The 24,950-nt window shown below is 45.5% G+C and overlaps 7 protein-coding genes across 8 annotated transcripts in view; 4 read left to right on the forward strand and 3 right to left on the reverse strand.

Annotated features, from left to right (window-relative positions):
* Window positions 1–422, reverse strand: part of LOC120949160 (box A-binding factor) — a 64,096-nt gene extending 63,674 nt beyond the window's left edge. For both annotated transcript variants that reach the window (XM_040366231.2, XM_040366229.2), the window contains exon 1: window positions 332–422. The gene's annotated coding sequence lies outside the window, so the exon portion shown is untranslated. The remainder of the gene's footprint in view (window positions 1–331) is intronic.
* Window positions 423–710: 288 nt separating this feature from the next.
* LOC120949162 (NADH dehydrogenase [ubiquinone] iron-sulfur protein 3, mitochondrial) lies at window positions 711–1,967 on the forward strand. Its single transcript, XM_040366234.2, has 3 exons — window positions 711–936; window positions 1,053–1,121; window positions 1,190–1,967. Exons 1-3 carry the CDS (start codon window positions 873–875, stop codon window positions 1,843–1,845), a joined length of 789 nt encoding a protein of 262 aa, XP_040222168.1. The 5' UTR covers window positions 711–872; the 3' UTR covers window positions 1,846–1,967.
* An 85-nt stretch (window positions 1,968–2,052) lies between these two features.
* LOC120949161 (uncharacterized) lies at window positions 2,053–5,445 on the reverse strand. Its single transcript, XM_040366233.2, has one exon. It carries the CDS (start codon window positions 4,023–4,025, stop codon window positions 2,379–2,381), a length of 1,647 nt encoding a protein of 548 aa, XP_040222167.2. The 5' UTR covers window positions 4,026–5,445; the 3' UTR covers window positions 2,053–2,378.
* Window positions 5,446–5,548: 103 nt separating this feature from the next.
* On the reverse strand, window positions 5,549–7,801 carry LOC120949159 (uncharacterized). The gene is made up of 2 exons (XM_040366228.2): window positions 7,667–7,801; window positions 5,549–7,604 (listed from the first exon to the last, which is right to left on the reverse strand). Exon 2 carries the CDS (start codon window positions 7,584–7,586, stop codon window positions 5,685–5,687), a length of 1,902 nt encoding a protein of 633 aa, XP_040222162.2. The 5' UTR covers window positions 7,587–7,604; window positions 7,667–7,801; the 3' UTR covers window positions 5,549–5,684.
* A 2,062-nt stretch (window positions 7,802–9,863) lies between these two features.
* On the forward strand, window positions 9,864–12,921 carry LOC120950187 (uncharacterized). Its single transcript, XM_049607051.1, has 2 exons — window positions 9,864–10,657; window positions 11,597–12,921. The coding sequence occupies exons 1-2, from the start codon at window positions 10,616–10,618 to the stop codon at window positions 12,794–12,796; spliced, it is 1,242 nt and encodes a 413-aa protein (XP_049463008.1). The 5' UTR covers window positions 9,864–10,615; the 3' UTR covers window positions 12,797–12,921.
* A 199-nt stretch (window positions 12,922–13,120) lies between these two features.
* LOC120950662 (eukaryotic translation initiation factor eIF1) lies at window positions 13,121–17,858 on the forward strand. Its single transcript, XM_040368886.2, has 3 exons — window positions 13,121–13,497; window positions 15,458–15,615; window positions 16,379–17,858. The coding sequence occupies exons 1-3, from the start codon at window positions 13,470–13,472 to the stop codon at window positions 16,523–16,525; spliced, it is 333 nt and encodes a 110-aa protein (XP_040224820.1). The 5' UTR covers window positions 13,121–13,469; the 3' UTR covers window positions 16,526–17,858.
* A 1,998-nt stretch (window positions 17,859–19,856) lies between these two features.
* LOC120950660 (la-related protein Larp4B) overlaps window positions 19,857–24,950 on the forward strand; it is a 52,747-nt gene continuing 47,653 nt past the window's right edge. The window contains exons 1-2 of the mRNA XM_040368879.2: window positions 19,857–20,033; window positions 22,281–23,565. Of these exons, the coding sequence (XP_040224813.2) occupies window positions 22,861–23,565 (705 nt within the window). The 5' untranslated portion in view covers window positions 19,857–20,033; window positions 22,281–22,860. The remainder of the gene's footprint in view (window positions 20,034–22,280; window positions 23,566–24,950) is intronic.

Genomic DNA, 24,950 nt, shown 5'->3' on the forward strand with positions numbered 1-24,950 from the left:
CTCACGTCTCTTTTTCCTTCCTGCAATCCCTTACAGTAGAAACCCGTAAAGCACACACAAACGCACACACACACACACACTCATGCAAACGCGCGCGCACACAGGCGCGTGTGAAAAAATGTTCTGTCCATTGCTTTTCACACACCTACCACCCGAGACACAGTGGTGGGACACACTTTGGTGACTTTTTGGTTCCGCCGAGCCAGCAGGGATCCCAGCCAAGATCGTTTGCGCACTGATTGCGCCGCTGTAGGCCCACTTTGGTGCGTTTATTTCATCACACCGACAATGGAACACACTTCCCCCGCCGCTTTTGGTCGTTTTTACGCACCTTAAAACCTTTTAACCACTAGAAAAACCATTTTTTCCTCCGATAGCCGAGCGACAGCGTTCTGCACAATTGAGCTGCTCTGTGTCGATAGTGGTGGCGCACCGATTGGTCGGAGCGGGTCGTTCTTTGCTGGCGGAACGGTCCGATCCGGGAACGATGTTCATTTCGGTAGCGCATCCCATCCGCGTACCGCGTATTGTGTTGAAAAATCGGTCGGCTGCGCTGTTTAACAAAAAATGATGGGTTCATTTTATTGATTAGCTTCGTATTTTCCTTTTCTTTTGGTAGTTTACACTTGAAGATGAAATAATAACACAAAAAAAGGAATCCTATTTTGACCACTTTGCTCTTCCCAAGACGCTTACAGTGCCCAGCAGCGAGCTGTCAAAAACATTGCGGCAAACGTCAACAGCAAAAAGGGTGACAAAAACGGAATTACATAAAAAGGCACCAATCTTTCGGGACAGGATTGCTTTACTTTCCGCGGCCCGGGCCTAGAAATAGGATTTGGACCATTACGAACCCTAAACGCCCGTAAACGATGGCCTCCATCCTGCGCTCCTTCGCCTCGGCATTCGCCAAGAGCGGCATGCTCGGCGCAAACGGTAAGGACAACAACCACCCGAAATAGCCTTCCCCGCACGATCGCACGGTGCTGCGGCTATTTGTTTTGATATGGTTCCGGACTGTACTATCGGTCGTTTTTTTTCTGTCTACGCAGGTATTTCCCGTGCTGCTCCAACAGTAATGCTCCGCTACAAGTCCACCGAACCGGCGGCAGAATCGCGACGTTAGTATCCTCCCATTGCATTACCTTATCCCGTTGTCAATATTGTTACTCCCTTTGTCACGTTTTAGCGACCGTCCGCAAGCCGGATGCCGCCGCCCGGTCGGAGCTGTCCGAGTTTGGCAAGTACGTCGCGGAGTGCATGCCCAAGTACGTGCAGAAGGTGCAGCTGACGTCCGGCGACGAGCTGGAGGTGCTGATCGCGCCGGAAGGCGTCGTGCCGGTGCTGCAGTTCCTGAAGGACCACCACAACGCACAGTTCGCCAACCTGGTCGACATTGCCGGCATGGATGTGCCGTCCCGGCCGTACCGCTTCGAGATCATCTACAACATACTGTCGCTGCGGTACAACTCGCGCATCCGCGTCAAGACGTACACCGACGAGCTGACGCCGATCGACTCGTGCAACGAGGTGTTCAAGGCGGCCAACTGGTACGAGCGCGAGATCTGGGACATGTACGGCGTGTTCTTCGCGAACCATCCCGACCTGCGCCGCATCCTGACCGACTACGGGTTCGAGGGGCATCCGCAGCGCCGCGACTTCCCGCTGAGCGGGTACGTCGAGCTGCGGTACGACGACGAGAAGAAGCGGGTCGTGTGCGAACCGCTCGAGCTCGCCCAGGAGTTCCGCAAGTTTGATCTGTCCGCGCCGTGGGAACAGTTCCCGAACTTCCGCAACGCCAATCCGGCCACGGAGGAGGTTGCCACCAAGCCGGCGGAAAAGTAAGAGGCGGAAGAGCGAAGGAGGGAGAGAGTGAGTGCAAAATCGAACGCATGGCAGTTGCGGTGTTGGCGAGCGTTGAATCGTTTTCGTTCTTAGGCTGAAATATAACCGGATACACTACTGTACGCTCTGTGACCGATGCCAGTTTTTTAGTGAGCTGTGAGAAAACGCGTTGGCCGTCTTGAAATAATCGAGTTCAAGGATCGTGAGTAAGTGAACTTGAACTTTTGGCCTTTAGGTAATAATTTAACTGATTAACTAGCTTGTATCATGGGAAATTTGTGTCAAACGATATATTTATCGTATTTAAAAGCCATTGATAGCTAAAAGTGATAGTTAAGCAAAACTAAACTCTTTTATTCCTGGATAGTCCTATGTTTGTTTGCATGCAACTCTTTTCTATGATAAAAGGTATAAAAGAGTTCAATTTTGCTTATTTGTTTCTTCCCAAAATGGAAATTTCATCATTTCTTATTAGACGCTGTTAGAAAAAATCAAATTTCAATCAGATTCACTAGTTTCTTCGTTACTTTTTATTATAAACTATCATGCAATACGTGATCGTCATAGTTCGAGGTCAGCTGATACCTTAGTTGCGCTAAATCGCTCGCCGAAATATTCTCATCGGACATATATCCTGCCCCAACCTGAAGCGTATCACTCCCCCTTAACAGGATGCCGCCCATCGTTAGCTTAGCATCATCATCATCCTCCTCCTCCTCCTCCTCCACCTCAGCCTCTTCCGATTGATTCGGTCGCTCTGCCATTGCGTCGCTTGCAGAATTATCCTCCTTCATTCCGCTACTACTGCAGCCACTGGTCTGTAGCGATCGTACCCTGCGCCAGATGGACGTCTTCGGTAGGCCGTACGTCCGGGCTGCCTCGGACAGTGAAATCCTGCCCGCCACACAGTCACCAACCGCCTCCTGCAACCGCTTCCGCACCGACTCATCCTTACCGCGCAGCTTCAGCGACACATTGCTCGGCAGTGCGCCCTTGCTGTACAGCCGTTGCTTTTCCCGGTGCAGCGTCGACAGCGGAATCTCGAACCGTCGGCTCACGTGTGCGAGCTTCTCGCCCGTTTTCAGTGCATCGATCGCTTCCCGCCGTTGAGCGCTCAGCTTCGGGGAGCCGGCCCGAACCGGTCGCGGCATTTTCATCGCCTTGCGCCACAGTATCGTTTTAGCGATGCTGTACTGCCTGGCGGCAATCCGGTAGCTAATGCCGTGGTGAAGGATTGCATCCATCGCTAACGCAAGCCGTGCATCGTAACTGGCAGGGTCGGATAGTGGTGGTTCGGGGTTTGCTTGTTCCAGCTCATCTTCGAACGGCGGACGGTTCGTTGTATTTGTTTCCGACGGGGTGGGGACGGTGGTGTCGATTGCACATGGAACGGATGTGATTTCATAGCTTTCGTGGTCCTTTATAATTGCTTCAATTGCTTGCGTTAACCGTTCCTGTGGAATTTCTACACATTGAGAGGTTTCCCGTTCGCAGGCAGGAGTCGCGTCTGATGGGATATTCAACACGACTTGAACAATTTCATTACTTTCAACGTGTTCTTGGACTGATTCGCTCGATTCTGGAATGAAGCATTCAACAGGTTGGACCTGTGATTGTGTTATGGGCATTTCTGTTTGTTCCTCCTCTTCCTCATCCTCTTCTGCCTGGTCCTCCACTTGCGCTACGAACAGTTCTTCCCTTGGGCATGCCGTCGCTTCCAAACCTTCGCTGGCAGGAATAAGCTCCTCCGACACCATACCAACAGTCTTGCCGAATCGTATGCCCAAAATCTGATTCGCGATAAAACGCACTCCGCGTAGCTGCAGAAAGCTGCAGGCCTCCACAAACGATGCCATTTCGTCCGACCGTACGCTTGCCTCCCCGGTGTAAATGAACTGCAGGACGGCGCGTAACGTCGCTAGCGTCAAGTCCGGTATTACAATCGTTACCATATCCGCACCGATGGTAGGCAGACCGTCCAGAATCGTCTCCAGGAAGCTGGATGCCATGCACAGGATCGGACGGTTCGCGTACAGCTCACCGTCGGGTACGATCAAGCGGCAATCGGTGTGCTGCTGCGTGCGGTAGATTCCGCAGAAGGTGTTTAGCATGTGCTCGCGAAAGTTGAGCCACGTCAAGCAGGAGCTGTTCGCCATTTGCTGTGAAAAGGTGCAGGACATTATTCGCTTTTTACTCAGAAACCACAGGCGGGCACAGTTTGCGGTGCTTCTCTAGTTCATGCTGAAACAAGCAGACGAAAAACTGGCAATGCCGAATTGTGCTGGAAGTTGTTTGTAAACAAAGCGCTCCCGTGTTGACAGCTATGAAATATTTCACTACATTTGATGGTGTGCGTGTATGGTAGATGCCATTCAAATGGGCCGTTAGAAGTTTCGCTTGTGTTGCATGTTCAGACTAGTGATGTGCTCGATGGATCCGACTCCGATTATTGTAAGTCCGATTCCGACTTCGGTAAAATGGGAGTAGAAGTCATCTGTCCAAGCGCCACAGATTAAGCTTAAACGACTAAAAAATCAAATATCGATAGAAAAACAAACGAAAGCTCCTTAGGCTACAGTGGTTTGTACCATAGATGGCGTTTTATAACTCAATATTGTATAGCTGTCTCTTTCTTGCAATATGTTACGCCTAAGTTCATCTAATAACGGTCCATACACCCTTCAAACATTCCGAGCAAAAATCTATATGGTTAATCCCTGTGGTCAGTTACGTGGGTATCAATACCAACGATCATTACTGAAATCTCACTTGTTTCGGTGCCAACGGTTTCGATTTAAACAATCATATTGCCGTTAGCTCTAGCGATGCATAACTTCAATGCGAAACCATATAATAGTGCAGAGGGAAGGAGAAAGCTCTTCAAGCGAGGAAAGCTCCAATGGCTGGGTATCCCACCAACAGATTCCGAAACCAGCTTTTTTTGCTATTTTTAAAATGCTTCAGTCGTTTGCCGTCTGCTAAACGAAGTCATTTTAGATTCCGATTTAGAAACCGTTTAGTGGTCGTTTAGTGGATTTGTGGCACATGGGTGGAGTCGTAGTCGCCAGGGTCGGAGGGAGATGCCCGGAGTCGTTAAGAACTTCGGGAGCGATCGGGCTACCTAGAAGGGCACTCGATCATAGGCTTACGACCCGACACACATCGATTCCCGTCACTTTAATTGTATTAGAATATGTAGTGTGTGTATTATACCAAAGATAATAATGTATGTCTTCTGTCTCAATTGTGCACCTTGTCCGAACCATAAAAGACCAAAGTCGGAGTCATTCGGAGTCGACCGGAGTCGGAGTCAGAGTCGGTCAGAATCAACTGGAGCCAGAATAATGTGCTTATGACCAGGCCTTTCATTTCGGTGTGTTTTTTTGTCTTTCAGTTTGCGCGTGAACTTCGTAGCCCAGCCGATTCCGGGCGACTTCGACTCTGAGTGACTCCCAAAGACTCCGGGCGACTCCAGACGATTCCGAACGACTCCGGATAGTGCTGGGCGGTCCTACCTTCCGGAGTCGGATCCGAAATTATTGGAGTCGGATTGGAGTTGACTCCGGTCTTTTGCCAACTTTACCCATCACTAGTTGAGAAATTTAAAACAATCTGTATCCAAAAATAAGGCAAAATTGCTCTTCCTTTCTGCAGTTTAAAGACAGGGGCATAATACATTCTATCATTGCAACAAGGGAGCCGGTTTTAAGTGTAAAATTAAAATGTATTACTTTAGTCCAATTTACATCAAGCAAGAACAATTTAATACCGATAATTGGCACCACTTACACTACACAGATTATGTCCAACTTTCACTTGCTTGCCACCATTTGCTTGGCTCACTTCTTCGGCTCCATCTTACTTATCTTCTTCCACAGTGTCGCCTTGGGAATGTTGTACTTTACCGACGCTTCCCGGTAGCTCATTTTCTGATTCGATATCATAGCGATTGCTGCCTCCATCCGCTCCTCGTACTCCGGCAGCGAGCTGCTCGAAATCGGAACCAACTTGGGCAGGGGAAGCAAACTTGGCACAGCAATCGGAGGAGCCGCCGTACTAGCCGGTGCTAGAGCGATCTCACCACCTCCTGCACGATCCCTAACGCGCTCGACGGTGGTGACGGCTCCAGTGCTTCCAAACGGTACCAGCTTCGGCACTACGGGGCAACTGTTCGTAGCAGAGGAGGAGGCAGCTATTGAACCACCACCGCTCGGTTTAACTTTTTTTGTCGCTGCTTTCTTCCTTAGAACTGTCCTTTCCTGCGGAAAGGTTATGTTCTTGGCCTTTGCGTGCCGCCATAGAGCACTTTTGTGTATGCGAAAGTGGTTTGCGGCTTGCTGGATAGATAGACCGTAACCAATCGCCTCCAGCGCTTTGGCCACACTCTCCTCGTACCGGGAGGGATCGGCTGTTTTCAAAATCTTCCCCGACTCCGTCTCAAACCTTCGACGCTTCTTCCCTGCCGCCTGTCGCTCGTTTGTCTGTTTGTCCGCACTTTTCAATCTGATTCCGAACGACTTAATATGGTTCGTTATTAGCTGACTCTTTAGATTGTACAGCCGGTTTCTCAGCAAACCGAGACTGTTTTTGTACCGCGTTACCGCTTCGCGCAGGCTTATCCCGGTGTACATGATGTCGTGGATCGCGAGCATAATCCGCACGTCGTACATCAGCACATTTGATGGGTCGCTCAGCAAGCTGACACGTTCGTCCGCATCGCTCGTTTCTAGCAGCTGCTTGAACTCCTGTATGCTCCGGTCAATGTATGCGGCAACCATCTGCGGCACATTGGCAGTTACCGTCTCTGGTTTCTTTTTCATCGCTCGCTTTACCTTCTGCGTCCAGCGCACCAGCCTGCCCGCGGGTACGTTGTACCGGGCGGCCGCTCTTCTGGGCGAAACATTCCCGCTAATGACCGCTACGATGGCCTGCTTCAGACAGTTCTGGTAGGGCGTGAAGTTCGGCGCTCCCGGGTGGCTCGTGTCGACCACTCCAACCTCCTTCACCAGCGCCATCCACCGCTCCACATCCTGCTCGCTGTCCGTGCTGTCGTCCATCGAGCTGTCCTCGCCCGCGTCACTTTTACCACCCTCCTCCTCCTCCTCCTCCTCCTCCTCCGCACTGTCCTCGTCCGATACCATCAACTCTTCTTTGCAGATATTGCCCGGAAATAGCTCACTCGTAGATTCGAGATTCGGCTCAATAAGTTTTAATGGTGGCGGCTCAGCCTTTTCCACCGCCCCGGGGTACCGGGTGTGGTCGATGTGCAGCGGATCCGTTTCTGGGGCCGTTGCGAACGGATCACCGTCCTCCGCCGTAGCTTCCGGGCCCGATTCGTCAATGTAAATGCCCATCGTGCGGTTGCCGCAACATTCGACGCCCCGGAGCTGCAGCAGCCCGCACGCCTCCATAAACGGAACGACCTCGTCCGGCTGCAGCGTCACCCGGCCGGTGTAGATGAACTGCACGACGCGCTGCAGGTTGGCGAACGTCATGTCCGGTATGAGCACCGTGGACGGGTCCATCGTGAGCGTGACCATGCTGGTGAAGATTGCCTCGAACAGCCCGGACGCCATGCTCAGTATCGGACGGTTCGCGTACAGCTCACCGTCGGGCACCACCAGCCGGCAGTCCGTGTACTGCTGGTCGGCGTAAATGTCCTGCAGCGTGCTCAGCATGTGCCGGCTGTAGTCGAGCCATACTAGCATCGTTTTCGTCTGGCCGGAAGATGACTGTGCCATTGATACAGCGAATCAAATCTGAAACGAACCAACTGTTTTAGTCTTCTTTGCAAAGTTCGTTTAGGGGTCCAGCTACCAACCTCTATAGCTTTGGCAATTTAGGCCATATACGCTTTAATATATGTGAAACTTTTTACTAAATTGTAACAAAAATGCGTTAAGGAGGGAGAAGATTCCGCCACTGGCTTGTGTGTAAACAAAGACACCTTTGACAGAATAGACCGTCGCGACAGGTAGCAATGAAGTTTGGTTGATTTGGCGGTTTGTTTGCCATTTCAAAAAATACCTGTTGCAGTTGGAAGATTTTTTTAAATCAAATACATTTGCTGAATTTGTACTCAAATACTTAGTATTGCTATTAAGTAAAGACATAATCATAAAGCTAAAAACAAGCTAGCTTCAGTTCATTTTAAGCATAAAGTTACATAAAATTGTTTGCTTGAAAATTTTACCAATATATTACTTACTCACAACATCGGATTGAAATTACGACAAATTCTTTTCAAATCCCCATATCTTGATAACACCTTCGGTAAAGAAAGCGGTACAAAGTAAGCACGTTCAGCAAGATATTATACAAAATGTTAAATTTGTTTTTGTCAAACACAACAAACCATTTCCAAATGTACTTAACGATCGCATAATCAAAACGGCTGCACACATTGTAAATTTCCAGCTACAACACGCTTTGTTTGAGATTGTTTACAATCCTCGAGCTGCATTTTCCTCGTCGCTGCTGTTGGATCAGCTTCCTGGAACTGCTTTTACTGTTGCCTGTGTGATATTTTAAACAACACAGATTTCGATACAACGCAGTTCATTGTTCGTGCTGGAATAGCGACTCCAGCCAAAAGACCAAAATACTACCACGATTTCAAGGAAGGAGATCGTAGGCAAAGTCAACTGGTAAACCCAACAGCACACCCAACCGACAAATATACCGACAACAGCAACCGAACCACCCAATTGACATTTTCGAGCACAAAAATCAGGAATTCGAGCAAATTCCCTTAAACTGGAGCCTTAACCTTCGTTTCTATGACCAAAAATACACCCTCATCTTTATGACCACCTACCCGGGTAAGTAATACATTTTATAAGGGAATTTGTATTTTTATTGGTCAAAAAATGTCTTATTCAATTTATTCTATGCAGCTATAATAACAATATTTCTTTTTATTTTATAAATTTATGAAGTATGGCTTTTAGTTACATAAATTGAATGCATAGCAATTAGTTCAACTGACACTAATACACCGCCATTTCTTCCCGACTGTCGGTGCAATCATTTCAATCTATGTGACTTTAGAAGAATATGAAGAGCTAGAAAACTTTTGGAATAGATTCTATAAATATAACTACATGCATTGCTATACATATCATTACAAAGTTAGCGACTAATCGAAACCAAAATCCTTTATTGTATGTGTTACCTACCCGGGTAGGTGGTTATAGAAGTAAGGGGTAAAAGTTGATTTTATTTTTTAAAGCACATTTAAAAAAATTTAAAAATTCTGAATTTTTTACCACTTTTGTAAAACATGTTTCTCTAGGCATTCTAATTTTTTTGGATCGATTCGATAATCCTATAAAAAGTTATCATAAAAAGAATAAGTAAAACATACCCGGGTAGGTGATTATAGAAATGAAGGTTAAATATCCCTTAGACTGCACCAGTTTAAGGGAATTCAGAAAAAAGTCCTTTCAAATCAACTGTGATGCGGCTTTTTCGTTACTTTCTTTTAGATTCGCTCAGAAATTATGTTTCCTATCGTGATATTTGGCCATGTTCCCATTTTATTCTTAAATAATATCCATTTTTTATAAAATAACGTCACACAAAATTAGCTTATGTTTTTCATGAAAAAACCATGGCTATGAATAAAAAATGACCTCGACGGCATTATCCATCGATAGAGGAACGTCTAATTTACGAACACACCAAATCTTAGCGCTCTTAACACACTTGATTACACACAAATCCACAATTTCAGGCGTATCGAGTACTAATCGAGCAGATATGGAAAAACAATTTCGAGCAAATGTCACTTGGGATGAAAACCGGCTCAAAGTCTCTATAAAAAAAAACTTCTTATTTTACTAAATTTTCGAGCAGCTACTCGAATCTAATTCTAGTTTTGAGGCAAAAATAATCTAGGCTGATAATCACAGGCTAGTTTTGTGTGTGGTTTTGTATGGAGTGTTTACATGATTTCAGCCTCCAACTGTCAAACTGCACATGAAAACAATGACTAGAATCGTGAAGGGCCCCTATTGTTGATCGTTTATCATAAACTTTAAATTAAAATATTTCTCAGCTTCATCGGTCTTTGCATGCCGAGGAGATTTCTCTCACCGAAAAAGCTGTCAGTCGGTGTCAAAGCATACTGTCAGTCATTGTCTCAGCTGCTCTTTTGGTGTATGTAGAAACGCTCTATCACTTTGATTGCACCAGAAAAATTGGTCTACTCTGACGTTTCAACTGATGCCACAAGCATAAAGTTCCGATACCGTAAGCTCATGAAACTATAACTCGAAAACTAAAAATAACTGTTCGAAAATATAATATGGCCACGTTCCCAGGATTAGTCGAGCACTTTTTCCAATTCCCAAAACGTTCGTCCACTTTTGTCACTTGGGCTTCGGAGTGTGCGATCGTGTACAAAGTTGACGCCATTTGTCAACTGGGTGTTGTATTGAATGTTAAAGTGAATACTGTCGATTTTGCACAATAGTGGCTCGTTCTCCCGCGGGCTTGTTCAAACAAAAGATCTGCTTCTACAGATATACCTACCGTGTTGAATGCCAAACAAAAGCCACCAGTTTGAGAAACGACTTTTTTTTTTATTTTTCTAAGAGTTACCAACGAAAGCCAGCGATCTTGCTGCATTGGTCATTTGCAATCGAACCTTTGGACGTGCAACATCCCTGAAGAAGTCCTCCGTATTCGTTAAGTTGTGTGTTAGTTGCTTCAGTCGATAAACCGTCGCGTGTTGAGACTTGTGTTTCCTGGATTTGTGGCAGACAGCATGGAAGATATACTTCAGCTACCCAACAGCAGTGAACAGCAGGTAAATTGATGACGGTTAAAATTAGAACTTATAGCCCAAGCGCCACAGATTAAGCTTAAACGACTGGAAAATTGAATATGCATAGAAAAAAAATGAAAGCTCCACAGCTTCATTGGTTTGATCAATAGATGGCGTATTACAACTCATCATTATATTGCTATCCTTTTCTTGCAATGTGTTTCGACAAGTTTCATCTTATCATGACCTATATAGGCTTCTATCTTTCTGAGCAAAAATCTATATGAATGGTCGTGTGGTCAGATACGTGGGTATCAACACCAACGACCATTACTCAAATCTCACTTACTTCAGTGCTGGTGATTTCCGTTGGAGTTTAGTATTTAAACAATCGTATCGACGTTCTAGTTCTAGCGATGCATAACTTCAATGCGAAACCATACAACAGTACAGAGGAAATGAGAAAGCTCTTCTCCAAGCGATGAAGCTCTACTGGTTAGGGTATCCCACCAACAGAGAGCGCCACCAGCTTTTTCGCTATTTTTAGAATGCTTGAGTCGTTTGCCGTCTGCTAAACGAAGTCTTTCTATATTCCGTTTAGGTAGAGAACTTGAGTCGTTTAGAAGCCGTTTAGTGGTCGTTTAGTGGATTTGTGGCACTTGGGAGCTTATCCTGTAAGAATCTGTTTGGTATCGTTTTGTTTTTTTTTTTTTTTTTGAGTGTGTTGCTAAAATGTGAACTTCACTTCAAACTGGTAAAATTGGAAGCTGGTCATTTCACTTCTTGGCTATTATAAAATATCATTGTTAATATCTTGTTGCTTGGTGATGTAGCCGTTGTAAAGCAAACTCATGTACATAATTAAACATGGCATTTCATAACTGTACTATGTTCTAGTGCAATCAAGTTATAGAGTTTGTCTTTTAATCAATCGTTAACTTTTCTTCAGATTTTAATTTTGGCTTTTTATTGCAATTGCAGGAAACGATGACACAATCAAACTCATCATCCGATAGTGAAGGAAGCTCCTGCGACGGACTTAACTACGATACGGACACTACGCTATGCTGGCGTCTTGAAAAAATGGTGAACAACAAACTACTTTCAGACGTTACTTTTATCGTTGGGCCCGAAAAACGCCGCATCTATGCGCACAAACAGTACTTGCTGACGGCTTCAGAGTTCTTCTACAAAATGTTTTGTGGTAACTTCATTGAAGCGCAACGAAAGGAAGTGGTCCTGGAAGATGTCGATGCAGAATTATTTTTAACAATTTTACGCCTGGTGTACAGTAAGGAAGTAAATTTGAATTGGGACAACATTAGTGCTGTTTACGATATTCTGCAACGGTTTTTGCTGATAGACTATTTTGATCCTTTGATCCGTTTTATGAAAAACCAGGTTGTTAACTTGGACACAGCAATAATGGTGTTCCTAAAGAATGATCATTTTAACTTCGAGCAAGTTGACGAAAAATGTATGCGCTACATACAAACCAACCCGTTGTACTTCTTCAGAAAAGACGAGTTCACCTCAATGCCGGATGCCAGATTGAACAAAATTCTCCAAGCTCAACGCATAAACTGCACCCATGTCCAACTCCAACAGGCCGTTGTCAAGTGGTCGTCTGCAAATGGTGGTTGTGGTTACAACAACCTTAATAAACTCTTAGAGGAAACATGTCGTAAACCCTATGCTCAAAAATTGCATTTGATGAACTACGACCTGACCAAAAAAGTCTCGTGTCTTAGAGGTGATGTAAAATTACGACTGACATCAACAATACCATTAGCGCTGTATGGCTTTGGAATGTATGTTCCTGGATCCGATAAGCATTCATTGATTGCATCGTTTACTCTTGATAAAGGTGGAGTAAAAGTACGCGATTGCGAAATCAAAATGATTCCTAGCCTCGGGTACGAAATAGTGGATACAATGTTTGAAGAGGTCGTATTAGAACCAAATGTTCAGTACAAATTATGTTTTTATGAGCCAAGTTGTCAACTGATGAAAGTCGTAGGCTCACCGGTGCTGGTTCATCATCATATTAAAATAGATTTTGAGTCAGATTACTGTCCTCCGTTAGCTTATCTTTTTGCGAAATATGCGGACTGTGATGTATTACACCTACCACAATTGTGTTGTAACACAAAATGCATGGTTAAATTAGAAAATTCTTGAGCTAATGTATATCTGATGCAAAATATGGTGTGGAATGATGGAATTATTTCTTGTACTTCAACGATGAATTAATAAATGTTTACCTATCATACTATAATTGGTTTATTCAATCTAAGAATCTAACAGTTGATCAGTAAAATGAGCATTCGTAAAAAATCGTTGAAATTTAAAGTTCCGACAACCATAAACACGGACATGGATTGTCACATTGTGACACGTGACAAAACTGACAGCCGCGCACGTCACGAATAAATGGTACAACCCGGTACCGTGTTCCCCCATACAAATCCTGTCATACGGAAAGGAAGAGAAGTTTTCTTGTTTGCGCCGTCCGTTCGCTTTCATTGTTGAAATAGCAGTCGCTCGGAGCAGTTCATTCAAGTTGTTCAGTGATTGCCTTAAAGTAGCACATCCGCCACTCTCTCTCTCTCTCTCTCCGCCCGCCCGCTCGCTCTCAACGAAACTTCCAGACGGACCATCTCCGACCCCAGCAAGCAAGTGTGTGCGTGTGCACGAGAAATAAACGCGTGAAAATCCCGTCAGCTCCCCCCCGCCCCATAAAGCACGGTTAGTAGTGTGCCTGTGGTACCACCAACGCCAACACCACCAGGAAAATCCAGCCGCGCTAAGCGAAGCGTTACTTTTCTTCACTTGTGTCTATTTTGTTTATCGTATGTCCATCCAGAATCTTAATACATTTGGTAAGTAGAAACGGCATAACCGCACCTTTTCTTTTCCCTCGCAGGATGATGTGTGTCGTATTTAGAGGTTAGCTTTTTGCGAAGGTTGCTCCGCTCCTGAACGTGCACGCGATTTCCGCATTCTTGACTGCGTGGTTTTGGCTGGCCAACCTCTCTCTCTCTCTCCTCTTCCCAGTGAAGCATCTCACCAACACACACACACACGTACAACATAGCAATGGTACCAATTAGAGGCTGTGGCATACTCTAGCTACTTTCTCGGAATTTCTCCATTCCTTTGCATTTCGTCATGTTGCATCCGAGCCAATTGACTTGTAACAAAGAAGCAACAGAATGCCCCCTTCGCCTTCACGCCGGAAAGCATTTTGCGTCGAATGTTCGACACGGCGACGTAATTTTACTATGTCATCGCACACACATCCAGTGTTCGCGTGATCCGCGCGCTTCTCGTGATGCCATTAAAGTTCCCAAGTCCTCTGTATGCGTGCCTGTGTGTGTGTGTGCGCGCGCGCTTTGTACGGCGAGAGCAGTGAGAGTGTGTTGGACATAACATAAAGACAGCACGCGTTCCGCACATCCCGTGCACATGAAAGAGCGAGAGGGGAACATTTTTCAAAATGGCGGACGGCAACCTTCGTACACGGCGGCTGGTGGTGTTTTTGTGTACGCACGTACACACCCGTGGAAGGTTGCTTGTGGTGGGCTGGTGTGCGTGTCCTGCTCGTGGTGGCGGATGACATAGCAACGTGCGCTGCTTCGATTATTTGATTCGCGAATTTGTGAAACACATTTCCCGACAAGAACGTAATTTAATCTTTTTTGTCCTACGAATTCATCAAGTTTGAAAAGAATCGCTTTCTACCACATCGAACCTTTTAGCTCCAAGACATCCCCTAAATTACAGTGGATGAACACCCATTGGAAGCTGATCAAGGCTGAATTGGTGTTTGATGATGGTGTAGTAACACAATTTCTCGCCTGGTCATTGTTGTCATCGACTACTACGTTCACGTACATCACAATCCTTTCCTTCTTGTGTGCGAAAGACACCAGCTCACCTTGTATTGAAAGCAGCGGGGGGCTGTTGCCCTTGCATTGATCTTCCGGTTCTGGTATCGCGGGGGTATATTGCACTTCGACGTGGCCTCGTTTGTGTGGAAACGAGGTTCCCAATCGAGGTGGGTAAGGGGTGGTATAGCGATTGACTTTTTCAGAATTAATTCTGAAATTGGTTAAAGTGAGTCGAACGACTCAGTTTCGCGTCTTGGCGTGCCAAAGTTAGGTCAAAAATATGTCTTACTTGGTCAGCGAAAGCAAAAATGAAAGATCTCACTGTGTCTCGTGATCGGAACGTAAAGTTCTGTCATGAACGATTGGTACTGACCCCAGCCAGTCGTTGCATTAAGCCATAATTCTATCGAGATGTCTGTTAGCCTTCAACTGATAGAAAGAACCTTATCTTTCGAAGCTAGGATGTTCCCTCTTGCGATGTACAGTATCTTTGTCTGTCGCTTAAGTGTGTGCCAATTAATTGCCCTTTATTCTTACTAAGTTAGTCTCAACAATAAGTGTTATCAGCAAGGACTTAACGCTTTCACAGTACTGAGGGAAGTTGGCCAATTAAAAACATTTTTAGTTTTATTAAATCGTAAACATATTTACTGTTTATTTTTGTTCGAAACACAAAGCTACTGGGGCTACACCTTAGTATGAGTGTCGATGTGAGCCAAACACATGTAAATGCGTTCCCATGACTCATGCACCAACACACAACACACCCAAGGCATGACCTAATAACGGAGTGTGAAGTGTTGAGCGGAGATTATAACGCCCGTTGTGTTGTCGGAACGCATCTTATTCACATCGCACAGAGTTGCCTCTTAATTATTTACTGCAATTTCACTACACAATACTTTCCTCTAACAATCACTAATAATTTTGTTTTTCAATTGCTTTCCAGACCCATTTGCTGATGCAATAAAGGGTGCAGACTACGATGTGCAGGACGGTCTCGTGCACATAAGAATTCAGCAGAGAAATGGTCGCAAAACGCTAACCACTGTCCAGGGATTGTCGGCCGAGTACGACCTGAAGAAGATCGTGCGAGCATGTAAGAAGGTAAGAGCACTCAGAAAGAAGCATGCAATATGTGTGGTGCTATTGGATTTGGTAGATGGAATCTGTGTATCAAAGCACGTTTGACAGAAGTTTAAGTCGTTAAAAAATGAAACAAATTCCATTTAAGATTCCCTGCGCGTTACAGGGTTTTCCAGGAGTTCTCATAGTTGTGGGACACTTCCTTGACTCTTTCGTATGGGAAGTGAACTTCATGTGCTGGAAATTGGACTCTATGGCATCCTTTTTGGACAGGCTGCTTGGAAATTCCTGTTGGATTTGTCGGATAAGGGTGCTATAGAGTCCAATTTCCATTACATTAAGTTCATTTCACGTAAGAAGGAGTCAATAAAATGTCCCACAGTTATGAGAACTCCTTAAAAACTCCTCTATTACATTACAGATAAGAATTCGAAAGTCATACAGGGGGTTTCAAGGGTTCTCATTGTTGTGGGAAATTTCCTTGACTCTTTCTAATGGGAAGTGAATTTCATATGTTGGAAATTGGACTCTATGGCATCCTTTTTGGACATGCTCCTTGGAAATTCCTGTTGGATTTGTCCAACAAGGGTGCTCCAACAAGAAAAAGCCAATGAAGTGTCCCACAACTTTGAGAACCTCTGGAAAACCCTGTAAGGCTCGTTGGAATCGATTTTGACAGCCGAATTCGAATTCCATGTATAAAATTTAATAGCAATAATAAACACCGACCGAGCAGCACGTGGAACCTCGTACTAACTTGTTGGTTTTTTCGTTTTTTTTTAAGGAATTCGCATGCAATGGCACAGTAATTGAGCATCCTGAGTACGGCGAGGTACTACAGCTGCAGGGTGACCAGCGGGAGAACATTTGCCAGTGGTTAACCAAGTCCGGTCTCGCGAAGCCGGAACAGCTGAAGGTGCACGGTTTCTAAGCCAAGCACCCTACGCGCCCACCACCACCACCAGCATCAAAATCATCATCATTACTACCGCGCCACCGCGTGTACGTGTGTTGTGGCGCTTAGGAGGAAGTGTGTGAGTGTGTGAAACAATAGCTCTTACCCAGCGAGAATAGGCAGGAAGTGTTGTGAAGTAAGGCGTTTTAGAGCGAAGGGAAATTCAGGAAGGAATTAGTGCTTTTTACAGAGTCATCAATCCTAGCCATCGGCGCACTTATTTTGCAAACTCACTGGAGAAAGCATCCGTCTATACGGCGCGTTTCCCCAGTGCAACCAATAGTTACACTATCCTCGGCACCTCCGGAGTGTGTGCATTGCTTCACCATTCAACATCCGTGGGCCCACCAGCGCATACCCCCCCCCCCCCCCCCACTCTACCCCCGCTTGAATGATTGTAAATTCTCTCACCACAGATTCTCAACCCGTTTTCTCCTACCACATGCTCTCGGTATTGATCGGTTAATTGGATTTAAATAAGCTTCTTTTATATCGTTGTCGTCGCACATCACGCACATCTTTTTCTCTCTGGTTCATATTGCTTCCCGCAATGCTTGTTGGGTGCGTAATTAGGAGTGTAAAATATCCCAAATAACTCTCATCTCTTCTCCGAATGATATGGAGTATTTTTGCTTCCGATGAAAGTTCCCAAACGTAGAGCAGACCATTCCCGGCAGCAGCAGCGACGAAGTGAAGGAGCACCGTCTCCGTTCGTTCGTGCTGCAGCTGGACCGGTGCCCCGCAAAGGGTGCTAACCGCGTAGCGGTTGGCCACCCCGAACGGGCATGGGCACTCTGCAGCAGCTGCTGCTGCTGTAAGTCCTCCGCAGTGATGATGGAGACTTAAAGCAGCAGCCCTACAACAGGGACAAAGGGAGGAGAGAGAGAGAGAGTTAGAGCGAGCGAGCAAGAGAGGGAGAGAGAGAGGGGTGTATGTGTGTGTGCGTTCGAGGCGCGCGCGTGCACTCGGGCCAATGAGTCCGCCGCGTCCAACGAAACACATTTAACATCAAACAAAAAGGGCTAATTATTGAACGTTAACGACAGACGGGCGCGCGCGCGCGGTGTGTGATGTGTGCGTGTATGCGCATCCGGTTTAACAGCAAACACAGCCGCAGCAACAATAACAGCAACAACAGCATCAGCAACCAGAGCATCAGGCCTTCTTTTCCGGCAAGGAAAACACTGTCTTCAGGAGTTTGCAGCGTTATACACTTTTGTCATCTTAGATCGAAATAATAATGTAAAGCAAACAGATTAAACGAAAAAACATTAAAAAAACACAACATAGCCAAATCCAGAAGATAAAATAGCGTGTTTTATGGAGTTTATTTTCGATTGTACGAATAACTTGCATTTGTTGTTTGTTGTATTTCGGTTTCGATTTTTTGTTCCAGGATTCAAAACTTGTACTTTGGCAGTCGTTGTAAGCGCAGCAATTATTAGCTTTTAATACCACTGATAGTATTTCCGTGTTTGGTGCTGTCATTAATTTATCAAAATCTTAACAGGTGACTGTTCGCTGGAGTAACTTCTTCCTAATTGCTTGTTTGTCTTAATATCTGTGAGTAATCGAAGTACTTTTTTAAGCACATTGTTCGACGGAACTGCCCCGTGAGCATTAAATGCTAATTTAAGTTAATCTACTTCCTTCATGGAATTACGGATGTTCCAACCCCATGAAATTCGTACATAAAAGTGGTAGAAAGCAATTGGCTCCCGCGAATTTGCGATTTGTAAGCGCCACTGCTTACACTTCGTAGAATGCAGAATCTAAAGCATTATCGAAACATCAGGCACCAACAACTAACGTTGCTCCAGCTTACATAACAATGATTTTGAATATCCTTTTAGGAAATTATTCCGCGTAAAGTACGCGACCCCAGCATGTTGGAGCACCTTGTTAATAGAGGGACTTGCTAAAGCCATTTTTTCCACCACGTCAAAATTCAACATTTTTTTGTAATTCCATAGAATCTCATCTATTTCTCAAACGATGTCATGCCAATACCTCTTTTCGTTCATTAAAGTTGTCCAAGTCGTGGCAAGATTTGTCGAGCGAGTAATAGCATAACGAATATTTGCTATTTTAACCGGCCTTCCGTTTCTCGCATATTTCCACGCTTTCTTTAGTTGCTGGATAGTTCATGTCTTCCGAGTATCATTATCCGAATTTAAAGCATTTGATGAAGTCTATTCATCGCCAATTGATATAAGAAGTAAAATTTGGTGCCCATCTTTCCCTACGACAAAGTGTCCGTCAATCCCGCCTTGGTGTCAGGATACTTAAACCACAAGAAAAGATAATTTTTTATTGATTTCTTCCGAAAAACTTCCGAAATTAGATCCACAAGGGACGGAACGATTGAAAATATGTTTTGTTCGTGGATTTAATCAATTTAGCATATATTATGCCAAAAATGTTCTCAAATGTGTTGTTTTATATTCAGTTTGGATGCTGTATTGATGAATTCTATAATCTATAATTACTTTTATCATGTATACATGAGTAGTGTCCATCTTGTCCTACCTTCCCTTATGTTTGCGAGATGCGTTGAACTGTTGATCTAATTGCATAGGTTTAGGCGTTGTGTGATACATGTTGCATACTTTTAGGCGTAATCAAGCGAGCCCTCGTTTGTGACGTTTTGTAATTTCAGCTCTTCTTTTGCGCACGAAACATGCTTAAACTTAAACAGATAAATGCTAATTTATACTAATTTGAGGATAGTAAATGTAAACAGTCATAATTTGATTGTGTTTGTAGACATAGATTATGTTTTAGATTGCAAAAAATCCCGCTCGAAAATTCACATCTAACTAATGTTTGAAGAACCCACAGCTAACCACAACGTCCCTGAGCTCAAACAGTGCGAATGTTTTGAAACCGTGTTGGCCTCTGTCACTTGCTCGAATAGTATGTTAGGCCGCGGTGTTCATGCCTTCCTTCAAATGAAATGAAAATGGTATTGTTAGAAATGTTTCCAATGTTAATCTACCAAAAAAAAAAAGTAAAACAAATCTAAGCATCTTTATGTAGCTAATACTTAACTCCAAACCCAAAAACATACATAAAAACTAGGTTAACAATTTATCTTAAAAAAAAGTCCTTCCACAAAACTCCACGAAATGAAGCGTTTCCTGCTCCATTCGATGTTCGCCACGGATTGTCTCGCAAAAATCACATCCACCGACCGCTCACAGCTCACCACTCACTCGCTCACCGTCGGCATCTCATTCATCTGGTACACACGGTACACGATGTGTGCGCCCCCTCCTCCCCCCCACCCCCCTTTACGCTACGGCTAAATCAACCACACAAACAGCGCAAAACGGGTCGCAGCAGAAACAGTTCGCTTCTGTTTGTCAAACCGAACACGCGCGCGCACGCTCCCGTCGCACTGTTCCCGCATCCCGTTGGTGACGGATGGTGACGGAGTGTTTGCTCCTTGTGCCCGCCTCAATTCCAATAAAAAAGGCAAAAGGTTTGGCAGCACACGCACAATTCGAGGTGCACGAGCGCGAGGCGAGACGTTTGCCCTTGGTCGCGGTGTTTGCGCGAATCTCTTGCAATCTCGGTCGTCCCAGTGCAATACGGTGCAGTGGAATATAAACAAAGAAAAAATCTAAAACAATCCCATTTTGCAGCTGCAATTGTTTTTCGTGTTTCGTGCGAGCGTACTGTTGTGACGTGGGTCGGGGTCAGGGTCACGGAAGGTGTGCATTTTCCGTACCGTATGGTAGGGAAAAATGCGAACTTTGAACCTCCCCCCAGCGCGGTTCCATCGCGGGGGCGATCCTTCCCATCTCTCATCGCCTCCCAAAATGCGCACACACACACACTCACACACATGAACGCTCTCTCTCGCGGTTTGGACGGTGTGTGGAATCATCCAAGCAGTCGCGCGCTGCACTGGGAGAGGTGCAATATTGTTGCCGGTCAGAGTGGGCAAGGAACAACAAGTACGCGCGGTGCTCTTGTGTTGTGTAGTCTTCCCTCCTTTCCACTCCTTTGGAAGCTGGTGTTGTGGTGGAGGAGATGCAATTGAATGCATCCAGTTTTTTTGCATTTCGGTGTAGGAGAATAATAGAACGAGTGGTGTGGTTGGGTGCGGGTGGTGGTGATGAATCTTGAGCAGCCGGTTGTTCATCTTGGCAGTGCGTGAGGTTGTTGTGTTTCTTTGTGCTTTGGTGCAGCTCTTGCTCTGGATGCCTTTTGACCTTGTACGAATGAGAGAGGGAGCGCGGAATAAACAGTGAGAGAAAGGCAGACCGAGAGATGACGATGGGGAGAGAGAGAGAGAGAAAGGCTCACAGATTTAAAAAATCAGAAAATTCAGAAAAAATATTGACACACGAAAGTGAAAAATTGCGTTTAAAATGTTTCAATTGGCTCTTTTAAAAAGAACGTTAAACTCCTTTCCCTTCAATGATATCAGCCACAAAATATTAATTCAACCCGAAGGGGGAGGGCCCTCCTGCACATCTGATCACCCCCACTCACTCACTAGACCAAACATACGGAACCAAAACATACGGAACCACCATCGTACCTTGTCCCCACCCACGCAGACATTTAGCATTTTCGCCATCCCGCCACCAGGGGAAAAGGTCGTTCCACCACATTCCTCACGTATGCAACAGCCGCGTCACCCTTTTTTTGCAATTAGCCCATTGAACGTTTGAAAGCAAGCACGCAGTTTTTCGTGTAAAGAATGTCGAAAAGAAAATCCACAGAGTGGGTGGGTGGCGCGAAGGAAAGGACATGTGAGAGAGTAAGAGAGCGAGTGCACGCGTCAGAGAGAAAGCACAGTAAGCGAGTGCGAGAAAGAGTGTGAACGTGACGTGCGAGCGGTGAGATACGGATATATCTCACCATTCACTTTGTTTCGTTTGTTTGTGTGTTTTTTTCTCTTTTTAATTAATTCCTTTCTTTTTTTCGAATGCGAAACCTTTCTTGGTTGTGTGCATTGCTTGCGTGGCTTTGTTTCGCGTGCGTTTCAACTGCTCAAACACACAGACACTCTCCCGCGCGCTCGCCATTCTCATTTCTCACTCGCGCAGCCGTTTCTCACCGCGGTCGCGTACACTGCGTGCGTATACGCACTGGGGCGCATGGGGTGGTGGTGCATTTCTGTCTGTGTATGTTTTTTGTTGCATTTTTTTTGTTTTTAATGCGCACAGTCGCCCACTACTCTAAGCGGATTTACACTGTTAGTGGCTATCGGTGTGTGTGTGAGTCTGTGTGTGTGCGCATTTAATATTTGTAGCTTGTTGTTTGGGTGCTCCTGTGCTCACCCCCCCCGGTTCCCTTGCAAGAGTTTTTCCAACACTCCAACACCGGCAGTGGCTTGCAATCTCTTTTATGTGTGACTCCGTACGTGCGTGTGTGTGTGTGTTAGCAAGCTGTACGTGTGTTGAAGATGAAATGCACACATTAATCATATGGAGGCTGTTTTTTTGGGGGAAAGCGCTCCGAATGATTAAGCTTCCGTTTATAATTCCGCCTTACAGTATGCAATACGCATCACAAATTCTCCCTTGAAACTACCTGCTGCCACTGCCACGGTGCTGTTCGCCCGCTTGGAGCATCATCAGCATCACAAATCAGCTCTCATCGCGGATTGTGTGGCCAACCCCATTAACATCCCGTGCACAGGTCCAATCGTACATTAACATTTCTTCTATTTTATACATTCAATTATGCGCACCATCGAACATTGGCTCGTTAGTGTGCGAGTGTTATTTCAGGGTTCGATCCGAGCTTCTGAGTGTGCTGATGTGGCCTGGCCCCATCGCAGGTCGTATGCGAATGTGTGTCCGTCTGTGTGTGCCAGCTGTCGGCGAAACCGCGTGAAACCGCAGACAATATCAATCGTTTTCATCCAGGCTAAAACCAAAGTGCAGTGCAGAGTGTACAATTGCCACCGTGTCAGTGGTTCGCCAATCAATCAGTGTGCTGTGCAAATGGGTGCGTAAGTGTGCGTGTGTGTGTAGGTGTGTGACGGACGAAGTACATGATGTACCATATGGGTAGTGCCGTTGCTAGTGAACGGTCCAGCTGGGACGATGGCAGCTGGAGGTCCTCCTCCCCCGGAAGTCCACGGCGCGGTCGGCTGTACACTCGTACACAGATAGGTGCACAACCCGTGGTGCACTAAAGGTTAAACTCTTTCAGGCGAGGCGACAAACGACAGGCAGCAAAGGCATCTCCCCTGCCCCTCCAATTCCACCCCCCCGAGGTCCCTTTTCCCAACCTTTTTTTTTTCGCCCACCCCTTTTGCGCTCCCCCATTGTGGTTGAACACGGATAATGCCGCTGCGAAAGTATCGACTCGTCTCGTCCGTGACCGGGAGCAACAGTGGCACCGGCGGCAGTGGCAGCGCCAACACCTACCAGCACAGCTCGTCCAGCGGTACGTTCACGCTCACGTCCACGATAACGACCCTGGCCGGTGGTGCCGGTGGCGCCAGTCCGGCGTCCATCGGACATCATCACCACCACCATCACCATCATCAGGCGGCGCAACAGCAGCAGCAGCAGCACTTACAGCTACAAACGGCCAACGTAGCCGTTCTTCAATCACGTTCGCGCCATCAGACACAGCAGCAGCAGCAGCAGCTATCTAACACCCACCATTATCACCACCATCATCACCATCATCACCATCAGCAGCAGCAGCACCAGTACACGCAGCAAGGCGGTGGAACAATTACAACCGTGCAGGGACAGACGCGGCTCCCGGCACACTACACGACCCACCAGCCAGCGCTGCTGCAGCATCACCAACAGGAGCAGCAGCAGCATCAACAGGCGGTCACGCTAGCAGCGAACCATCCGCCCCTCCAGCAGCAGCAGCAGCAACAGCAACAGCACCATCACCCGGTACCGGTACAGATCCTGCAAACGGTCCCCGCGGCGGCACCACCCATCGTAGACCCGCTGCCCCTCTGTCTCGACGCGAACGGGACGTACCTCTGCACGTCGTACAATCCACGGTGCTACATCATCCAGAAGGTAAGTAAGAAGCTCACACGCCATATGCACACACTTTGTAGAGTATTTTTTCGTGCCGATGGTTTATTAGGGGGAGGGGGGGGGGGGTCCTACGATGTCATTAAAATAAGGAAAATAATTTTGACATACAAAAAAATGGAGCGAAAGTGGAAAGGAAATTCTTTATAACAGCTTATCGCACGAAGCTCTCTAAGCGCCTGAAAGTATGCAATTTATATAGGTATTTTAGTACAAATTCGTTTTGCTCATCGAATTCCTTGCTAAGCGCCTGGAGGTATGCAATATTTAAATTAAATAATTTTTTTTTGTAGTTTTGTTAAACTGTTATTTTAATAATTCAAAACTTCATACAAAATCGTTATCACTTGTTGGGTGTTCAAAGTGCAAATGAAAAATAGTTCTCACATGCGCTTGTACGATTATTTACATTTTTTTGTAAATTTTCTAAAATAAACACAGTCAAGCGCTTTTTTATCTAAATTTCAGCGTTAATTTAAATTAATAGCAAAAAAACAAAAAAAAAATAAATAGCTTGCACCTATTTTGAAGACTTCGATTTGATCAACCACTAACCCAAACTCGATCGAATACGGTAACGATCGTAGCGATTGTCGAAATGGCATAAAATTTGTGGTTTTCTTGGATATTTTTTTTAACATTTTTCCATTTGTGGGAAAATGGCAGAATATACCGGGCCTTAAGATGTATAACATGGATTTCAGCATTATATTGCATACCATCAGGCGCTGAACCATGCCGTGCAAGGGTGCCTGTTTAGCTATGCTGTATATGTCTGCTATTAAACCTTAACCTTGCAATCGTACCTCAACTTCATACCGAAAACCTACACATTTACCCCAATCGAGCGATTAGCATGGCAGTATCGAATTGTGTTTAATCTAATCAATTGATTCACTTTTTTTTTAATTCGACTACAAAATATCCGTGCTGCCTGAGACATTTTCGCTACCATCTTGTTTTTATAAAATCAAATCAAAACAGTAAATCCTTTCACAGAGCTACCATATGGTGCTGATCGTGCAAACGCTACAGGGCACAATCGAAATGTAGCCACGTTCCGCTTCGTATCGCTTTTCCGTGCCGCGGCGGCTGATTAATTGGATTGGATCTCGTATTGGATTGCACGGATGGGGTGTTTTATTTTCGGTGTTTCCATCAAGGGCTTCCCTTTCTTTTTGTTTGGTTTGTTTGGTTTGTGGATAATTAGTTTCGAACATGGTTCGAATGGGTGTCACTTTCTGTGTTACTGTTTGCAATTTTGTTCATTGGAAAAGCTTTCGATAATGCTAACGAAAGCTTTAAATGCAAAAAAATACATTTATGTACAGAAAACACATAATGATTAGCTGGTACGCCAGTGGTTG

This window comes from Anopheles coluzzii, chromosome 2, assembly GCF_943734685.1.
Source record: "Anopheles coluzzii chromosome 2, AcolN3, whole genome shotgun sequence".
In the NCBI taxonomy this organism is placed as follows: Eukaryota; Metazoa; Arthropoda; class Insecta; order Diptera; family Culicidae; genus Anopheles; species Anopheles coluzzii.

Bases quoted from the DNA above. Each gene is read 5' to 3' on its own strand.
- LOC120949162 (XM_040366234.2), top strand. From the start codon at position 873: ATGGCCTCCATCCTGCGCTCCTTCGCCTCGGCATTCGCCAAGAGCGGC. The intron at 937-1,052 runs GTAAGGACAACA...CTGTCTACGCAG, and splicing joins CGGCATGCTCGGCGCAAACG to GTATTTCCCGTGCTGCTCCA. The intron at 1,122-1,189 runs GTTAGTATCCTC...GTCACGTTTTAG, and splicing joins ACCGGCGGCAGAATCGCGAC to CGACCGTCCGCAAGCCGGAT.
- LOC120949161 (XM_040366233.2), bottom strand. From the start codon at position 4,025: ATGTCCTGCACCTTTTCACAGCAAATGGCGAACAGCTCCTGCTTGACG.
- LOC120949159 (XM_040366228.2), bottom strand. From the start codon at position 7,586: ATGGCACAGTCATCTTCCGGCCAGACGAAAACGATGCTAGTATGGCTC.
- LOC120950187 (XM_049607051.1), top strand. From the start codon at position 10,616: ATGGAAGATATACTTCAGCTACCCAACAGCAGTGAACAGCAG. The intron at 10,658-11,596 runs GTAAATTGATGA...TTGCAATTGCAG, and splicing joins CCAACAGCAGTGAACAGCAG to GAAACGATGACACAATCAAA.
- LOC120950662 (XM_040368886.2), top strand. From the start codon at position 13,470: ATGTCCATCCAGAATCTTAATACATTTG. The intron at 13,498-15,457 runs GTAAGTAGAAAC...ATTGCTTTCCAG, and splicing joins CCAGAATCTTAATACATTTG to ACCCATTTGCTGATGCAATA. The intron at 15,616-16,378 runs GTAAGAGCACTC...TTTTTTTTTAAG, and splicing joins TCGTGCGAGCATGTAAGAAG to GAATTCGCATGCAATGGCAC.